We start from the raw sequence: 20,751 nt of genomic DNA, 5'->3' as shown, positions 1-20,751 counted from the left end.
TGGAATATTGTATACAGTTTTGGTCACCATATCTCAAAAAAGGATATTGCAGAGCTGGAAAAAGTGCAGAAGACAGCAACCAAGACGAATAAGGAACCAGAGCATCTTTCTTGTAAGGAAAGATTGAAGCATCTAGAACTTTTCAGTTTAGGAAAAGATATGACTGGGAGCTCATGAGAAAGTTTATAAAATTATGCATGTGGTGGAGAAAGTGGATACAGAGAACTTTTTCTCCCTCTCCATAACACTAGAACTGGGGGGCACCCAATGAAGTTGATGAGCAGTAGCCTGAAGATGGACAAAAGGGAATACTTCTGTACTCAATGAGTCATTAAATTGTGTACTTCACTGGAAATGGATGTAGTGATGGCTACGAGTATAGATGGCTTTAAAAGGAGATTCATGGAGGAGAAGCCCATCAATGGCTACTAGCCAGGGTGACTTATGGGAACCTCAACGTTTAGGGGCAGAAAACCTCTGAATACCAGTGCTAGGAGGCAGCATTTGGGGAGGCCATGGCCTCGGTGCCCTGTGTGTTGAAACAAGATGCTGGACTAGATGGAGGACCAACCATTGATATGAGTCAACAGGGCTGTTCGCATGTAGGTTCCTGCCTGCAGTCTGAACTGAAATCCCTCAGAGAGAGAGAGACACACACACACACACACATACGTGCCTAATCTTTCCTTCCGTTCATACAGCCTAAGAGCAGCTGCTTTACACAAAGAAACTAAACAGTTCTCCACATATGTGGATGAGAGAAAGGCGATCTGTGCGTCCTTGCGGGCAAAGAAAGGCAAGGCTGACAGAACATTTTGGGGAAGTTATAACCACAGAGATCATATATTTCAATTGTATTTCTAACTGTCTCATATTATTGCTTACATTTAGGCACTGTCAGGCAGACATTGACTGGGATGTTAATTTCATTCTGGGAGGCCATCGTATTCGATTTGGATCCAAAGGCCCCAAAGAGCTTGCATCTGAACTGCTGATTGAGAAGTCAGCTGAAGGAAACTATAATGGAGTATATACAGTCCTGAAGGACAACCTGGTCCACCCAGACGTAGCCGATGTACATGGCTACACGGCTCTTGCTGCTGCTGCTGTAAGACTCCAAATTTTACGACATGTATTAAGCTGCCTTAAGGCAAAAATGGATTGATTTTAATTTTCTCTTTCCTGCTGTGACAGTATGCCTCTTTGTTAATAGCATAGCTGTGAAAAAAAATTGATGATCAACTTCACAACAGCAGGTGTGAACATGAGCAGCAAGTTCAGGAAGAAATTCTTGTTTAGCAACATGAAATCTTATCTTTGTAGAGTACATTTCTATCTTAGAGTCGGACCCACAACTTGATACTTTTTTTCCCTTCAAGTTAAGATTTGAAAAATATTAGGATTCAGAAAAATACATTCCTTCTGTATGAAAATGACTCAATATTTTTCCTTTGGCAGACAAATTACCATGATGACATCATCAATCTTCTTCTCGATAATGGGGCTGATGTGAATAAATGCAGTGATGAAGGATTATCAGCCCTATCTATGTGCATTATTCGTTATTTCCCTGCAGAATCTTTTCAGCCCAATATTGCTGAAAGGAATATCTCTAGAAAAGAGGTCAGTCTTTTCATAAATCTGTAACTTTGAAATACAACTGTGTGAACTGCATACTATTTTTTAAATGTTGCTTCAGGTTTACGTTCTTTTCTTGAATGATTTTGCTACTTGCTCAAATCTGATCAAGTGTAAGAGGTAATACCAATTGGACAGCTGCTTTGCTTTGCATCCTAGGGCTGTCTTGAAGTTGAATAAATTGCCCCCTTGTTTGTATAGTTAAGAGAAGTGTTGAATACAATCCAGGGCACAACTCGTATATCTCTTAGATTAACAGTTGTGGCTGTTAAAAGAAAATACATTTCAAAATAAGAAAGGGGAGCAAAAAACAAGTATTGGGCAGAGTATTGGGCATCTAAAAGCAGAGCAATTCAGATGTAGGCCCTGAGATGTATATTCTAGGCTTTAATTTCTGTGATACTGGATACTAGGGTGGAATCTGACATGTTAAATTATTGTGTATAGCAGTAAGTGCAGAAGAGCCAGAAGTTTGAGATATGTGGGCAGTGGCTCATAAATGTCTGGAATGCAGGCATAGTTTGTGGCTGATTTCTCCTCGCCAGACCTCGCCACCATGCATGAAGCTGATGCAAAGTGGTTTTATTTTGTAATATGCTTCTTATGTAAGTAGGGTGACAGAAATAGGTGTCAAATTTACACATTTGCAAAAATGGGATTTTACCTAAGTATCCTTTTCTGATTTTAAAACAGTTTTTTCAAGTCTTTCTAGTTTTAATGATAATCTTGAATATGTACAGGCAGTATTTGGTTATAGTTCAGAATCTAGAGAAATCTGGGCAATGCTGTTGCATTTTTCCAGAGTTCTCTGTTTTTCCCCGGCACCCCAGTATTTGTCCCATTTCATTACACTGTTGCATCTCTGCTCCCCCCCTGCACCGTGAGCTCCATCTTTCACTTCCTTTTGTTTTCATATGCCATTGCAGAGAGAATTTTAATAATGTTGAAACATCAAAGAATTAATTCTTGTGGACACATATACCTTCCCCCCACCTAGATGCACTGTAGCAAATGTGTTGAAATTTGTGTTAAGAAGTGAGGAGTAAGCCTCGTCACTTATGGCCATTGGATGATTTCTTCATTATAAGTAGCTGTCTGTTCTCTGCTGAGAGGACATGCATATACACAGATCGTTTGATAATTCTAGTTGAATAAAATCCTTAATTAATATAGCTTGATTAGACTGTTGTTGCCTTTATGAATACATATGTATTAACATTCAGACTGGCCCTGACCTGGATAGCCCAGGTGAGCCTGATCTTGTCAGATCTCAGAAGCTAAGTAGGGTCGGCCTTGGTTAGTCATTGGATGGGAGGCCTCCAAGGAAGACAAGGGTTGCAGAGGCAGGCAGTGGCAAACCACTTCTGTTAGTCTCTTGCCATGAAAACCCCATGAGGGGTCACCATAAGTCAGCTATGACTTGAGGCCACTCTCCACCACCACCAACATTCAGATTGAGAACAGTGATGCAATGCTGTATTTTCAGTGCAGAATGATCCCTTTTTTTGAAATAGCCATGCCTCATGCTTTCCTTATATAGGAACCAGAAGCATCAGGTTCAGGGACACAGCCAGAGGCTCCTCGGCTTTCTATGGACACTGCAGAAAAGAAAGAGTCCTTGAGTTCAGCCCCTGCATCTGCAGGGGGAGTAGCTGTCTCTGCTGATAAGACAGATTCTAGCACAGAGTCTGAGGCTAATACATCGGAGGATGTGGTATCTCAAGATGGAGAAAAGAGGACCTCAGACAGCCTTGAGACCCACTATGGTATTTACAACTTTAAGATGCCTGTCACTGCAGAAATCTTGCAGCGTGGCGCAGCTGTTCTCAGCCAACATATGTTGACAATACCCTACACTCCGGATGTTGGGGAAGTTCAGCATGAAGGCACATTGAGAAGGATGGTGATATCCATAACAGAGTAAGTGACTGTAGAAGAAAACAGAGCTACTGTGTAGTTATTGCTGTTGGGGTAGTCCAAGTTGAGTTCTCCTCCAGCAGTAAAAACTTGCCTGATCCTACAAAGAAGAGTTTCTCTGAATGAAGTTTGGAGCACCTCACATGATGTCTCTGGAACTGGTCAGAGAACAAGGTGGGACAGTTGACTGCAGTAGTGGTGGGTATGAGAGTTTTTGGTGGTAGGTGTAGAGAAGGTAGGTATGCAATGTATCTCTTGGGTGGATTAGTATTTGTAATGTCACAAATATGAAGCACACTTTTTTTGGCAATGGAAGGCTTGCACCTTCTTTTGAGTGATGTATAATACATAACTGTAGCAGTTATTGGGCTAAGTTTTGAAATCTGCCAAAAGGCTTTTGTGATCATTTTGAATTTCAGGCCTTTATCCTGTTCAATCACATCCAGAAAATTGATTTCTGTGTCTTTTGTTTGCATTTTGCTTTCTCCAGTTCTTACACCGGTTGTACAATCTAATGGGGTTAGACTGGAGTAACTCTGCATCAGATTGCACTTGAATGCAGTCTAGTTTTATCCTTCAAGGTTAGGACTGCTGCCCAAATATAAATTACTAGCAACAAAGCCCATTGTGGAGAAACCTGCAACCTGATCTGGGTGTGGGGAGGGCAGGGCAGCTGTGCCTGGGCCTAGACTAGCATTGCCCTCTCTGCCGCACCCAGATCAGGGCAGAGGGAGAGGGCAGGGCAGCAGGGCATGACATTGCCCCTCCCTGGCACCCCAATTGGGGCGGGGGAGGGCTGCCAAGCGGCCCACCCATCCTGCTGCCTGCCTGCCCCGATCCATGCTGGTGGATTGGCAGGTAGGTGGGTGCTTCTCTCCGCCACTGGGATCAGCCAGTGCCGAAGGGAATGGAGGTACGTCTGTCCGTTGGGCCATCTGGCCGTCTGGATCCGGGGCTGACAACTTGACAGACAGGCAAGCCCTTCCCTTCGCTGGTTGATCCCGGCAGCAAAGGGAAGGGAGGCACGTCTGTCTATCAGGCCACCTGGCTGCTCCAATCTGGGCTGGTGAGTTGGGAGAGAGGCGGGTACTTCCCTCTGCTCCCAGAATCGGCCAGTGGTGAAGGGAAGGGAGGGAGGTGCGCCTGCCCGTTGGACCACCTGGCTACCCCTATTCAGGGCTGGCAGCTTGACAGGCGGGCAGGCCCTTCCCTCCGCTGGCTTATTGCGGCAGCGAAGAGAAGGGAGATGGGCTGTCCTTCCCGCAGGCGTGCAAACTGTGCCTGTGCCACATAAAAGGTGAGTTGTCGGGAATACGGCTCACCTTTTACGTTTAAGGATACGTTCCTAGTAGGGCATGAAAGAATCTTTTGTTTTTGTACCATCATGTGTCATTCAAGGATTAGAAACACTGATAATGTTTTGAGAGATCTTAACAATTGATAGGACTCCTATCTTTTGCTGATTTTAGGAACAAAAAGAAGTTGACTACAATCAAACTACTCCTAAAGAGAGGTGCAGATCCCAATATATGCAGCATCCCTATGTACGTCCTTTTCTTTGCTGTGAAATCTGCAGATGTGGAAGTAGTGAAGCTACTTTTAGAAGCTGGAGCAAGGACAGATATAAGACTTCCAACCAAAGTAAGGACAACCTGTTGCCTTGATAAATATCAGCACTGAGATGTAGAATGTGACAGTAACTTATGCGGCACTAGTATTATCAGGCCCCTGTATTAATTCTAGAGTCTAGTTCAAGCCTGCTCAGCCTGAGATCCATCAACCCAAGTATAATCCACTATTCAGAGATGGTGGTTTGCCATATGTTTGAGAGTCCATGTTATTACAGTCTAAGGTGGGAATCCAAACCAGAAGTCCTTGGTAGGCTTATTTAATATTTAGCTTGGTGGTTCATAGTTTGTGTAGGCCTCATCTAGTGAAATGCTGGCTTTTAGATTCAGCTTTGGGATATCAAGAAGAAATGGTTGCATGACTTGTTCAGTTGACTATTAAAATACTTCCCGCCCTAAAAGTAGGGAAGTAAATACTTCTCAGCTGACCAAAGCCGAAAATATGATACTTACAGTTTTTTGAAAAGCAGAACAACTTTTAATGAGTATTTGGTTTCTTCTTATATTGTGCATTTAAAACACATCCTTTGGCATCTGCATACAAAGTAGTTTATGTTCTGAAGGACACCCACTCTGTTGTGTTGTCTGCTGCAGACCCTTTAGCTGATATTTTTGCTTCAAGTGAGCAGTCTTTGTGATGATTGAAATGTCTTTTAGGTGATGTGTGCATAAGCATATAGAATTGCTTTTTCACCTTTTGCTGTGCAATGACACCGTTCACCACATCTGGCAATGATAGCTGCAGTCAGTTCAGTCGTACCAACCTATCTTTTTTTATGCAGTTGCTTTAGAGCAACAATTTTTGTGTGTTTCATGGTACAGAGATAAGTTTAATTTTATCACTGTCACCAGATCTTAATAATGGATCTGATTTAGTTAGTTTCTATGGAGAAAGATATCAAGAACTTAGAACAATCTTGTATATGAATTGAGCTGGGCCAGATTTTGAACCCTCGATTGATCTTGGTCTGCTTGTTTGTGATGATGTGACAGGTATTCAGAGAAGCTTTTTTTCTCTTTGAAATGTGGTAGGGAAAGTTCCCAAAGAAGGGTTAGATGGGGAGTGTTGCTTTATTAATTTAATTTATTACAAGATTTTTACTCTGCCTCCACCCTCATAGGGCCACCCAGGTGGCTAACAAATTAAAATAAATTAAAATCTCATCTTAAAAAACATTAAAATTGGTACACAGATACATCATTTTAAAACCAGGACTTAAAATGAATACAAAAAAATAAAAACAATAGTTAAAACATTGGGGAAGGAGGCTCACTGAGGGAATGCCAAGTGAAACAAAAAATTCCTCACCTTTTAGCGAAGGCAGCAACAGGAGGGGACAGGCGCCTCTCCCTAGGGAGACAGTTCCAGAGGCTTGATGCCACTGCTAAGAAGACCCTCTCCTGGGTTGCCAACAATCCTGGAAGAGTGAGGCACCTGAAGCAGGCCTCTGAAGATGACCACAGTGGTAGGGTGGGTTCATAAGGGAGTAGGCGGCCCTTCAGATATGTTGACCACAAACTGAAAAGGGCTTTAAATGTCAGCACCAGCTCCTTGTATTGTGCCTCACCCAGCTGTTTTATGTAGATGTTAAAAAGTGTCTCTTTATGCTGTCTTGGACTGGGGTATCTTTAATTTTAAACTTCAGTCTTAGTTGAAGTGGTTCTCCTACTCCATTTAAAGCTGGAGTGGCTCATTGCTATGATATACTATATCATATACTATGTTACGATATGATAAACTATGCTGCGAACACATTTTTAAAAAAATTTATTTGTGCAAAGCAAAAACAACCACATTTTAGTTAAATATTTATGTGATTGATACGGGACTAAATCTAGCATTTATTTTTCAGCTTGGTGGTGTAGCTCCACTTCATATTGCTGCTGCCCTTTCAGCTGAAGAAGGGGTTAAAATAACAGAATTACTTCTTCATTCAGCAACAGACCCTGATATTAGGGCAGAAGATAAGGATGACATTTACAGACAAGACGTGGTTGGCCTCCAAAAGGTATGTTTTTCTAATCCCAACACTGCCATTTAGATCTGTAGGGGTAGAATCAAACAATGCCTTCGTTTTTTGCAAAGTGGTATTTCTGGGGGGAGAACACACACATAAAAGGGGATCACAACAATATATATTGGTTCATTCAGTTCCAAACTTCTCCATATATGTACAATGTTCCATGACTAACAGTGCCATCCTAAAAAGAGCTATGCCTTCAGTCTCTTAGAAGGGCATAGCTCTGCTTTGGATGGCATCACTAGACTATCTTTCTCTTAGTCTGTCCACTTTTCTTCCTCTGTTGCTATTCAGACAGAGAATCTTTGGGCCTGGCCACCAGCATCTCCAGTCAAAATGGGTAGTCCTCTGTCTGAGACCTGCTGCCAGTCTGAGTAGACAGCACTAGGTTGCATTAACCACTTAGTCTGATTCAGAATAAGAGAGTTGATATGTATGGCAGAGCTTATGCATTGAATACATGTAGCTCTGAATAGCAGCAGCACTTTTTAGTGTGCTGTTAGAATGCTTGTGTAGTGTAAATTGCTAAGAGGAGTTGAAGAGGAAATAAACGCCTCCAAGGGGTAATTTAGGGAGGATAATTCCTGATCCCATAATGGGCAACAGACTGTGTGACTTCTTGAGGTGCCTGTAGCCATCTGCATTTGTGATTTCCTTTCCCACTTCTCCCTGTAGGCTGAACCTTCTGAAGCAACATCAATGATGAAACTATATAATGAAACTGGACCACCCAAAGGCTATTACACAGAATGTACCATTATCCCAGAGGAAGGTGGGAGGACACCTCTTCATATTGCCTGTGAGAGGGAGGACAATCATAAGGTGAGCAGTAGGTGTATGAATCCTCTCTTCTGTTCAGTTGAGTTATTTCACTTGCATTTGTGATCTTTACTCCTCCCAATCTTTCAGATGTTACCTTGGTAAGGAAATCATGTTTTTAAAGTAGGAATTGTATATTATTTTTCTGTGAGAAACATTGAACTACCTCTTCTTTGTTAATATAGAAGGTCTGATCTCAAAGCCTTAGGGCCTAGTAGTTTGAGGAATTTCAGTCATCTGGGAACTGGCATCTAGGCCACTGCATTAAATCTAATGCTCAGGGTACAAAGCCAGATGTGCAATCAGCGCTTACCTGCCAGTGGTCTTCTACAGGATATGGGTATCCTGTGCAGGGGTCTGAATTCTTGACCAAGAATGCTAGGTTGCCAGGCTGGATAAATATTTTCATTGTATTTTTATTAGGTGTGTAGTTTTGTTAGACATTTTTAAAATAACATAAACACAGATATTATTAAATGCAATTCCTGTAATGTTTTAGATAGCTACATTTGAAAGAAAATAAAACAAACTGCTTAAACCTAATCGGTGACTGAAACCTGGTATGTTGAAGAGGAAATGAAGACCTTGTCTCAGTCTGCCTCTTCTGTCAGACTTTTGCAGCCCTGGAGTTAAATGATATGATAGGTCCAGGTAACAGTGCCCCACCACTAGATCACACAAACGGATACTAAAGAAGTTAAAGAAGCCCTATGTTTTGAAGGTTGTTGAATACCCTAATTAACTTATTCAGACCAAAGGCAGGGTGAATGCAGTGTTGTCAAGAGCTTGGATTTTGAGGCTGATTCTAGTCATTCAGCAACAAACCACGAGAGGAATTCCGCAATGTCTGCAGGCCAGTAGGCATCTCTTGAAACATAAGAGAGGGGATGCCATCCTACCTCTTCCATTTTGAGTGAGATGCTTCTCTGACTGCTGAGAGAAGTCACAAATAATAGTAAAGCCTCATATTTCAAAACTCAGATCTTGAGTAATAATATCCCAGCTGTTAAGTTAAGGTCAAGCTAGATGTGCAGAATTTTTAAAGAGTTGGGTCTGGGTTTCCCTGACTCAACTTGAGATCCCTGCAGTCACACAGTGGCTTAGGGGAATGGCTGTTAAAAAATACAGGAGAGCTCAAACAGCCTCAGAATGTCTCCATGGGGGGGGAGGAGGGGCTCCTCCCTCCCCCCTCAAGCTGTTTCCCTATGTCAAAATAGCATGGGAGGGAGGTTTCCACCCTGTTTTTTCTGCTCCCCATGGCGTATTTTGTGCATGTGGAGTAGTCAAAATGGGAAAAACTCCTCCCGTGCTATTAAGACATGAGGAAATGGCATGAGGGGGAAGGGAGGAGCCCCTCCTCCCCCATGGAGGCATTCTGAGGCCATTGGGCTCTCCTTTAACAGCCATTCCTCAAAACTGCTGCCAAGTTCCCGAGACCCAACTCTTTAAAAACTTGCATGTCTAGCTTAACCTTCAGGCTTTCATGAAGGACTTAATGGAAAGGTCCTGTTGTTTTGGCGCAGGCTGGCTGAGTCAGTGTCAGTCCTTGGCAAGTAGAATCCCCAAGTTCTCCACAGCAAACACACAGGTGTATTGGTTGAAGTAACTTTATTAGAGATCCATCAAGTTCAAGGTACTCAGGCAGCTGAATTGGCAGAAGTGACATAAATCAGGATAAGGACCGTTAAAGTTTTGGGCGCAAAAGAGCCAGGGGGGTGAAAGAGAGAAGCTAGGTTTAGGCTAGACAGAACTAAGAATGAAATCATCTCAGTTCCCAAGAAGGATACATTTCGAGCTGGCTACAGCCAGCCTTCAAGGACACTTGCTGGAAGCATCGGGAAAGAGAAAGTAAATACTTGTGAGATAACCTACTGTCTTAACATCAATAAGAAACTTCTCATGCCCTCAGAGGGCCAGCACACAACACAGAATACATTCATGGCAGATATGCAGACAGGCATATATGATAGTCAGCCAGGCCACCAGCAAGCTAGGCATGGATCAATGAGTGCTTAGTAACAGAGGAGCTATTCAGGCAGTGCAGGAGCTAGATAGTAGGAGCTGGTCCATAGGAGTGTTGCACTAGCAACTTGCATCTACTTTTGTAGATTGCCTGGCCACCCCACCTTTTATGCTGCCTGATGGGGATTTGGTCCTGACAGATTTTGAAGTAAAATAACCCTTCTCAAGAAGGGCTTTGAAATGAGATGCCTGGGTGTAATGATTTCAAGTAAATGTGTGCATGTGTCTTTAAATGCTTGGTTTGAGCTAGGTGAAGAGTGGGGGTGAAAGAGAGGGATATGATTGGTTGATGACTGAGAGTGTGGGCGGAGTGAATGCAGTTTAGACTGGCAGTGCAGAGAGCAAAGGGGCAGTCAGAAGAAGGCCGGCTAGCTGTGTGCTGCCTGAGTATATTGAAGTATTTATGAGAGAAATATAACCTGTGTGGAACCTGAACTGAGCATGTTTGTGAAAGGACACGCAGTCAGGGAAAGAGAGGCCAGCTGTGTGCTGCCTGAGCAGGTTTAATATTTCTGTGAGTGAGAGAAAGAGAGGCTAGTTGTGTGCTGCCTGAGGAGTTTTAAGCATTTCTGTGAGAGAAATATTGAGTTAGAGAAAGAGGCTGTGTGTGAAGCCTTAGAAGAGATCTGTATGAATGAGTTTAAATGAAGCAACTTTAAGAACCGAGAACTACGTTTATGAAACCAGTACGCTTCTTGACTAAATAAAAGTTTATTTTGTTTTGTTATATCCCAGAGTAGCTGTCATTGCTATATCCCATTCCTATCCTCAGGGCCACATAGAACCACGAAGGAGCCTGACGCTTAGGAACATTACCAAAGGGAAAACTTAAATAAAATATATTGGAATATAATATTCCTGGTGGCAGCAAACTACCCAGAGGGTGTTAAGGGAAAGATTAAAAGAAAAATCTACCCCAAAGAAAGTAAAAGTCCTAACACTGGGCTTGTTTCTTTTTCTGTCCTTAAGGATCTGAGGGTGGGGCCAGGGTGATTACAGCAGGTCTGGAAACAAGCAGGTCCATTTAGAGTGCATTTAATCCTCCACCTTTTCTGGTTCCCTGGGTAGGGCTTCCTCCTGGGTGGCAGTCTCAGGGTTCCCCTCTGGGTGCTCTGACTATCCAGGGTTCCAGTGTGCAGTAGGGTTTATAGAGGGGAAGGGCTCCACCTCTGAGGAAGTCTCGTCTTGTTTTAATGCGGGGTTTGTGCATGTCCTGACGACGAATGTCCAGAAATGCATTTATATAATAAATTATTATAAATAAATAAACAGTAATATAAATATTTCCAGAATGGTTCATGTAGAATAGGATCCCCTGTAAAATCAAGTGGAGATTTTGGATTTCTGGGTCCAGGGAATGGGGTAGTCATGCAGTACCAAAGCCAGGGCCAGTTGTGGCTTAAAATGGTGTTTTCAGTCAAAAATAATGTCACCAGTGGGCCAACGTGGAAATGGGGATGTCTATGAGGTTCTGGTGTGGAGATGGAATGAAGAAACGGTGTTGTATGATGGGGTAGGACAGTCTCAAATGGAAGCTGCCCAAGTGGCAGGTGCAGAAAGCTGGTAAGGTGCCCAGAGAAGCCTGATGCCTTCTGGTCAGTGAACACAAAATAAAATACCTGATCAGAAAATTTAGGAAGACTCCCAACCCAGAGAATTAGAAATGGAACTGCCTTTAACAGGCCTAGGAGAACCCCAGGGGCATGTGGAAACAAGCAGCACTGCTTAAAGGTAAATTTGCCAGTAAAGAATCCTTTCTGTACGGCCTTCCCTCCTGGTCTTCAGGTTTTCCTGGGCAGTATTTGGGCTAGCTCCAGCCCATGCACAGCTCCAGATCACAGTCTTTCATTTAATTGATTAAGGAAACTGTGGACTAGAGAGGTTGTTGTTTTAATGTAAAAGCAGTGGGGTTAACAGGAAGCTGGAAAATTTTATAAAGCATCTGAAATGTTTGGCATTTAGATGTGGCAGTTGGCTCTGGAAGTGACCACTCAAATATATTCAGGAAATACAAAAGCAAGTACTTCTTCCCACCATGCTTTATTAATGTATGGAATTTGCTGCCACAAGTTGTGGTAACAGCCGTTAACATAAGTAATTCTAAAAATGGATCAGGCAACTTCAAAAAGGGTAGGTATCTCAACATCTGTTAACCAAAATGAATAAATGGAATCTTAATGTTCATAGATAATGTGCCAACACCAGTTGCTGGAGGGGGGGGGGGCGCTTACTGGAGGCAGACTGTTGCCTTCTTGCTCTGTCTACAGGATTTCTGGGTCATCTGAAAGATTGGTCCAGCATCGCATTTCCTATATTGATCAGTCATTGTGGGAAACAGGATGATGGACTAGATGGACCTTTGGTCTGATCCAGTAGATCTCTTGTTACAGAGAAAAAGTTACTTGCCAATTGCAAGGAGTGCAGTTAAATTCTGCTTAGAATTTAAAAAGCTTGTGTTTTTAATTGTATTCAGCTGCATTGAAAAGTCTTTTCTTGATCCATCAGTTGCATTTCTTACTGTCCCATTGCAAGGGCTTCAGAAATCTTTTCTCACGATTTGAGGGTATGTGATACTGCATTTTTTCCTTCACTCAAACCCCAGAAACTCATTACAGGAGTTCTGTCTTACTTGCTCACCAGTTGCCATGGTTATGAACCTTGTGTGTGGATCAGTGGTAGACCATCTACTTTGCTTGCAGATGGCCCCAGGTCTGATCCTTGGCCCCTTCATTTGAAAGGCCAGCGGTGATGCAGAAGACCAGACCTCTGCATGGGACCTTGGAGAGCTGCTGCCAGTCCGAGTATGCAGTGCCAACCTCTGTAGACCAATGTAGAAGGCAGCTTATACAAACACCTATGGGAAATGGCCAAAGAGAGACATCAATAGTGCTGAGCAGCACAGCTCTCCTTAACACCACGACTGGACTATTCTGTGAACATAAAAAATGTTCTTTACTGTTTTATTCATTTTGGTTTAACACTCAAATGCTGGAATGGTCATGTAAGTTTTAAAAAATTTAAAGGTGGCAGACAGCAAGGCTCGTTATTTTGTGAGCTGTTTGCTTTTAAAATAGTTTATTTGGTTATCTGATTGCTGTTTCCTGCACTGAAGTGCTTGTCTCTCCCCAATCGGTCATCCTCCAGAAAATGAATGTGGATGCTGCTAGTCTACCTCTTCACTGCAAGGTTATTTCTGTTGCTCATAATATTGGGACTGTATATTATGCCGTTGGCACTGAATCAGAGCTGGATAGAGTCCTCTTGCAGGACAGCAATTTGGAGCAACATCAAGCCTTGGCCAGCAGAGGTCCTTAGCGTTTTGTTAGATTAAAGGCAATATTTCTTTTCAGCTGCAGTAAGCCTGGAACTCAAACCCATTAACAACAAGGGAAATGTTGCTGGCCTTTGATTTGGAGGAAGTGGACAGCCACTAGCACAGCCGACAGAAGAAACAACAAACTAAAAAAATTAACTGTTAAATGGAGTATCATTTAATGCTGGAATCCAGCTGTAGTCCATTTGGCTGTGACCCTCCTTGATGCTTAAGGGCAGCTGATACAAATGCCCTCTTACCTAACATATGAATTGGGGGCAGGGAGGGGACGGAAGTCCTAGTTGCTGTCTTGAGTAGGGAGTGTGTGGAACAGACTCATGCCTTGCTACCACTACTTGTAACATGTGAAGCCACTCGTAAGTTTGGGTGAAAGGCATGTGGCACTTTTGGGGTCACTGCAGTCCTCTCCGGCATTCAAATGTTGGCCTCCTCAGCCATTATTTTATATTGCTAAGTTCTGTGGCACAATTAAACCAACTGTGCCAGTCTTGGATCAGGGAATAATGATTAGCCTGTTGTTCCTCTGGGGGCAGGTTCTAGAGCTTTGGTTAAAACATGTTTTTTAGAGCTCAGACTACATTTGATTCCAAAAAACCCCCCATGATGACTGCATTGACCATCAACCAAATTTTATAAATGCTGATTAAGCATAGCATAGTTCTAAAGACAAATGGAATCTTAAGAATCTGTACCTGTCATCTGCTTTTACTTTTAATGTGATTAATGTGATTTGGTCTGTATCATTATATAGGATTTATTGAAACATCCCCAAACCTGCACACTCCTGTAGAACTTTCTTGTAACATCAGAAAGCAAGATATTCTTCCGGAGATGGAAAACAAGTGGTAATCTCTTATTTTTGGCAAGTCATAGAAAAGAGAGAAGTCCTAGAGAGCAGTTATCAGATTGGGATCTCCACTTCTAGACCTAGATGAACGAAAATAGTTGAAGCCAATGAAGGGAGCTTGACTCTTGAAAGCGTGTACTCTGGAAATCTTGTTGGTCTTTAAGGTGCTACTGAACTTAAATCTTGCTGAAGCAGCTTTAGATCTCTCCCCTTCCTTCCTCTACTCTCCCCCCCTCCCCATTTCTGTTCAGTTTTGTGAAGGTGAGATTGGTTGTTGGAGAAGAAGGATGGAGGGAAATTGTTACAGCACTGCACTTGAGAGTTCCTGTGCATATTTACTCTGAAGTAAGACCCAACAGAATTTCTTTTCTCTATTTTAAAAAGACATATCAAATATTGTACTTCTCATTTTTCTCTGTATTGAATATTGGGGGAGGGAGCACTAGAAAGACAAAGAAGCCAGTACTTTCTAGCCTTTTTGCTTTGATCTGCTGTGGTGCTGCAGTTGTCGCTTTGCCCTTAGACTGCTGTTCTCCAGGAACTTCCTTCTAACTGACCGTCCTACTTCCCCCTTGTTTGTCTAACTTCTGCCGGAGTAAGATGTCTCTATCTATTTTAGCATAGGTAGATAGTTTAGAATGCTATCTCTACTTTTTCCTCTCCAGTATGTAGTTCCTTATAATAAGGGAGTACTTTTTTTATTATGAAGTTCAGTCTTGTGTGAACTTAATTCTTAAGCAGCGATGCAATTCCTCTGTGCAAAAGAGAGCTTTCTTAACACAGCTTAAGTTCAAGTGTGGAATGGGAGGAAAGAGAAGTGCTGTGAGGAATGTTGATTATTTGGTGATTACATTGTTAAAATGGTTTAAAAGATGGGGGTGGAGGAATTGAGCATCATGTTGAAAGCATTTAGAGATTTCTCATTAAACAACTAGGGGTTTTTTGTTAATTACTTTTGATGATTGGTCTTGTGTAAATTAGCAAAATTGGAAAAAGTCCTATTTGATGGACCATAATGAGTTGTGACCGATACTCTTTCATTTCAGGAGTTGATTACTTCATTGACGTACATTTCTTACCTTGCAGTTTTTTATTGCTGCCTTCAGTTACATAAATAAAAAGTCAATAACTTAACTTTACCTCTCTTCTTCGCTCATACATAATTAAGAATCTGTAATTGCAGTAGGTCTTTATTTACATCAATGTAGTTCTTTTTTAAGCGTCATTTTGCTGCTGCTGTTGAATTTTCAAGTTGTAATAGAAAACTCAGCCTTTATTGTAGTGGTTTCTTTTGCTTTTGTTCTTTGTTCTTTCAATGCCATCACATAAAAATGCTTAATTGCCATGTACAGTTCTTTTCAGGTTGAAATTTAGGACAAACTCTTAGAACATACTTTTAACTGCAATTACTTTTTGGGAAGTTTCTTACATAGATGCATATTTCTCTATTTCCTTTCTAGCTTCTTTAGAAACTTCTGTGCCGATTATTAGCTCCTCATCAGTTGCAAAGAGCATCCTGATACGATCATTGGAATTGCTATTTCGCCCGCACTTCCCCTTTTATTGCAATATTTCCTCAAGGCACTTGTATCTAAGATCTGCTTGAATGTTGCATTAACTGGATGTAACAAAAAAGTCTTCATCTACTGAGGAAAATCCTCATGAAATTTTTTTGTATAGACTAGGGCACAAAGGGTTGCTGTGGGTATGCCTCAGGCTCTGAGCCACACCCAGTAGAATTTTTGTCCTTATACAATGATATCAACTTTTGAAAGCCACTCAGTGTCAGATATGGTTTGTTATATGGCATGGAGCATAGTTGTTCAAGAAACTCAAGACTATAGCCCTCTGTAGAGCTAGATGTGTGGTTCTTTGGTTCCTGGCTGTTGTCTTATACTTTACTCTGACAACATTTACCAGTCATTTGTTTGAACAGCTATATCAATATTTGATGACAGTGAATATTATTTCTTCATGTGTGGTCAGGTCTGTGTGCTCAGGGTTTCAGTGGGGAGGAGTAATAGGCCAATGATAAATCCTGGTTGCCTAAAAGCCGCCTCTCCTTTATTAGCTACTGCATGGAACTCCAGAGATTAAAGGTCAAGGTGCTTTTTATTTCTTGATTGAGATGAGCTCTATGAAAAGCATTGGCATGAGTTTTTCTTCTACTTATGGTTTATTAAGTACTGCTGTTGATTTATGACATTGCATTGCATCTGTATAGGCTAATGGTGAGGATGGGGCCCTGGGCAAAGAATATGCAACACACCATCTTTGAATGAAGACATGACACAACTTAATTGATTACAGCAGTGGTGAGGCATAGGGCAATGAATCCACCGCATTGAATAGCCCCTTGCCACTTGGTGACCACTTCCCCAGCACACCTGTCGGGCACTGCAGGATGGCAGGGGATGCACTCCCATCCAAATGTGGCCCAGGAAGTCCTTGCCACCCAGGGTGAAGCCTGCAGTGGCCATTCCAGGTTCATATCCTTCAGCTTCCCCCAGATTCCTTAAGGGGACCCCAAAAAGGTAGGGGTGAGCTGCTCTGTCAGAACAGCTCACTCCAGCGGATCTGGCCGAATGCCTCAAAACCGGCACAAGAGGTGAGTGTGTCACTTGACACCTGCCAGTGCTCCCAACAGTTGCAGTTAAATTGGAGGCCTGCCCCTTCCACCCAGGCATCCCTGCCCATGCCCAAAGGAAGACCCCCCCCCCCCAAACCCAGGGCCCTGTAGGAAAAAATTCCTTCCTGGCCTCCTGAAGGTGATTGGTATGCAAAATCCTGGGCAACCAGACATGGACCACCCAGGCTACAATCACCTGAGGAGGCTACCCCTTACAACTCCACTCAGTGTTGCTCTGTGTCCTCCCCTTTGCCAATTCACCAGACAGCTTATCTCTGAGATAACTGCAGTGCCTGCAACTAGAATAGAGAAGCATTAGTACCTGACTGGCCCCAACTGTACCCTTTGTATGCTATTAAGGCCTAGCACCCGATGGATTGGATGTGGGCTGGGGGCAATCAAGCTTCCACCGCAGTGGCCACAGCCCCAATCCTGAAGAAGTGAGACCCAAATTCCCCCAACCCAGCCTGCAAGATAGCAATGAACTGGAAACCAGTGAGAAAAGTTCTATTAGCATGCACCAGTAAGGGTGCAGTTTCACATAGTCTGATGGCCAAGAAGGCCAACATCACTTATAACAGGCAGAAGGCCCCTGTGCAACACTGTGCAGTTGCAGAGTTGCCTCCCAACCCCACCGTCAGTCTTAGACAGCCAAACCCAAATCCAAAGCATCTTGCCATCAATGTACATGTTGCCAAATTCCAGTGCCTTACCCTGAGCTCCTCCACCCAGAAAGCCCCATAGAATGAGAAGGTGAACAACAACAGCAACATTCAATTTTTATACCGCCCTTCAGGACAACTTACCACCCACTCAGAGCGGTTTACAAAGTATGTTATTATTATCCCCACAACAATCACCCTGTGAGGTGGGTGGGGTTGAGAGAGCTCTGAGAAGCTGTGACTGACCCAAGGTCACCTAGCTGGCTTCAAACAGAGGAATAGGGAATCAAACCCGGTTCTCCAGATTAGAGTCCCGCTGCTATTAACCACTATACCAAACTGGCTACCAAAAGCTGCTTGGAACAATGTGATCCTAAACCCTGACCAGCAGATGCTGGAAAACTTTCCCAGGAGTCCTTGAAGGACTGGAAAGGTGATAGGCCTCCTCATATCGCTGCATGCCAGTACCATACAGGACTATTCTGTTACTGCCCTCCTGGCAAGTAAGCTGTTGGTTGAATCCAGCATGCCCACAGTCCTGCAGAAGAATGAAACGGTTGCTAGATGGAGAGACATAGTCTTGGGATGCACCTCTTGTTGTGCATAGAAGCCAGGTACAACACGGCGGTCTCTGATGCTGGCACCAAGCGCCCACAGCTCCTCCTGGGAGGGGTCCAAGCGGCTTCCCCCTCCAGGCACCAAGGCCCTGATTCTCTGCTCCTGGAAGTGAAATAAGGCATCTGTGATGCTGTTGTCTATACCTGCAACATAGTGGGCTGAGAAAGCATTGTTAGTATACAAGCAGACCAAGACAAATTTCCAGACAAGACACATGATTCTCTAAGAGCGTGATGACTGCCAGTTAACAAGCCTTATCACCACCTGATTGTCATACCAGAAACATACTTTCTTGTTCCAGAACAGGTTCCACCAGACGACAACTTTAACCAATATGAGAAAGAACTCCAAGAATGTAAAGTCTCTGTTAATATCCATTCTCAGCCATGCTGTAGGCCACCACTGACTGCATCTCTTCCCATCCAGATACACCGCTAACTCAAAACCCCTGTGGTGTCTCATTGCACTTAGAAGGCAGCACACAAGTTCAAGGGCTCTAACCAGAAGGAGATGTTATTGAAGTTGTCAAGGAGTGTGTGCAGGTCTGCCTTCATCCCCTTAATGATCCTGAAGTGGTGATGGAGTGCTGTAGCCCTGGCAGTCACCCTTGCAAAGAGAGTGCAGAAGTTCCTCCCAGGGTCCACCACCTTGCACTTGACTGAATCGCTTTCAGGATGCATTTCTTGCTCACAAGAGCCATGTTGATGGTTCACAGGAGCCATCATGCTCAGGAAGACCATAAGTGTGTCTACCAGCAGGCTGGAGGTGTCAGCCACAGAGTCAGTCAGGATGCCCAGATACACCAACTGCTCCATGGTACCCTTGGGCGCCAAAGTCATGCCTACTTTTTGACAGCTGATCAGTGCACGAGGTGTCTCCAGGTATCCCAGAAAATATGAAGTCATCCAGATAGTGTGTGATGTGAGCTGCAGTGATCCTTGGCCACCCATTCCAAGAAGGTGCTGAAAGTTTCAAAGGTCACATGGGCAATGGTTGTTGTGGGTTTTCCGGGCTGTATTGCCGTGGTCTTGGCATTGTAGTTCCTGACGTTTTGCCAGCAGCTGTGGCTGACATCTTCAGAGGTGTAGCACCAAAAGACAGAGATCTCTCAGTGTCACAGTGTGGAAAAGATGTCGGCAGGTCATTTATATCTACTCAGGAGGGGTGGGGTTGAGCTGAGTCATCCTGTAAGAGTTTCCCAGGGTGTGGAATGCTAATGGCGGGAGGCTTCTGTATCCTGAGGAGGTTCTTTTGCATATGGATTGGTGCTTGATGTGCTAATCTTCTCTGCAGGGCTATTGTCGGGTATAGAGTGTTTTGTTAGCCTGGTGTTTTTCAGAACTGGAAACCATGCTCTGTTCATTCTTAAGGTTTCTTCTTAAATTTTTGCCATGTCAGCTTTAACTTTGTTGGAGTGCGTAGGGGTGAATGCCTATTCAACATTAGCTTCAGTTTCTAGCTTCAGATTAAGAAATGCGTGCATGCCTTTGCTTTAACATAATTCATTTTAAATTTGTAATTTATTACAAATATTTAATCCCATTTTTTGTTCATTTTGATAAATGTTTTGTCTTTATTGATCTGATTTTATTATACTCTTCTCTTTCAGAATGCAAGTGATGTTGTTCATCTTCTTTTAAATCACAGTGCAAATCCAAATCTCCTCTGGAGTGGCCATTCCCCTCTTTCTCTGGCCATTGCTAGTGGAAATGATCTGGTGAGCATTATTCCCCCATTCCCCATCTACAAGTATATTTAACTTTTTGCAAATAAATTAGGACTTCTTTTAAATATTATTCTGTGTATTGCAACCCAAATTGATGATTCCAGCTCTTACAGTAACCATTTGCAAGCTCTTCCGTCAGTGGTGTTGGTCTGTTTAGCCTGATTTAAATATGATACTCATGTAACAGAAGAATTTACCTGTCTTTCATTTAAACCAGGCCCTCTGCCACTATGTAAGCAGTGTTTCCACAGGCACAAGGAGTTCTGCCCATGGAACGTGGCTTTCTTAGCTTCCCCCTCCCGCAGCAGCCTGAAATGACTCCCCCACAATCTTTGCGGGAGGAAGCCCCTAGGAACAAGATTTTGGGAAGCATTTTGAGCTGCCACAGAAAGAGGAAGCTTAGAGTGTAACACTCTATGGGTAGAACTTCTTGAGCCTTTGGAATTGCTGTGCTAGATCCAACCCAATGCCTTTTAAAGCTTGCAAACATAATGTTTGCACATTTCAATATTATTGTTTAAGAAACTAATCAGAGTGGAATGAGAAGAGGCCAGTGGCAAAAGGTGATGGCTTAGTATTTTTCACCCTACACAGTATTTGTTTAGTACTTTTTAATCCTGTCTTTCCTACAAAAATCTGAGTGACATACATCATTCTCCCTTTCTGAAATTTATGCTTGCACCAACCCTGCAAGGAAAAAGAATGACTGGCCCAAGGTCACTCAGCAGGCTTTCACTTGCTCCTGATCTTGTTTGTTTGTTTGTTTTTTATCATCCGCCTTTCTCACTGAGACCCAAAGTGGATTGCACAGCGTAATTCAATATGATAACAGCAAGGACATTCAGTAAACAATACAATAGAGCAGGGGTGGGCAAATGTTTTGGCTCAGG

The 20,751-nt window shown here is 43.0% G+C and overlaps 1 protein-coding gene across 1 annotated transcript in view; it reads left to right on the top strand.

Annotated features, from left to right (window-relative positions):
* ANKMY1 (ankyrin repeat and MYND domain containing 1) overlaps positions 1-20,751 on the top strand; it is a 42,911-nt gene that overhangs the window by 8,018 nt on the left and 14,142 nt on the right. Inside the window, exons 5-11 of the mRNA XM_054983901.1 lie at positions 892-1,108; positions 1,459-1,623; positions 3,179-3,558; positions 5,025-5,196; positions 7,037-7,192; positions 7,880-8,026; positions 19,745-19,852. Of these exons, the coding sequence (XP_054839876.1) occupies positions 892-1,108; positions 1,459-1,623; positions 3,179-3,558; positions 5,025-5,196; positions 7,037-7,192; positions 7,880-8,026; positions 19,745-19,852 (1,345 nt within the window). The remainder of the gene's footprint in view (positions 1-891; positions 1,109-1,458; positions 1,624-3,178; positions 3,559-5,024; positions 5,197-7,036; positions 7,193-7,879; positions 8,027-19,744; positions 19,853-20,751) is intronic.

Source organism: Eublepharis macularius, chromosome 6, assembly GCF_028583425.1.
Source record: "Eublepharis macularius isolate TG4126 chromosome 6, MPM_Emac_v1.0, whole genome shotgun sequence".
Classification (NCBI taxonomy): domain Eukaryota; kingdom Metazoa; phylum Chordata; class Lepidosauria; order Squamata; family Eublepharidae; genus Eublepharis; species Eublepharis macularius.
Note: the sequence above shows the minus strand (reverse complement) of the source record. Positions and strands in the feature narration are given on the sequence as shown.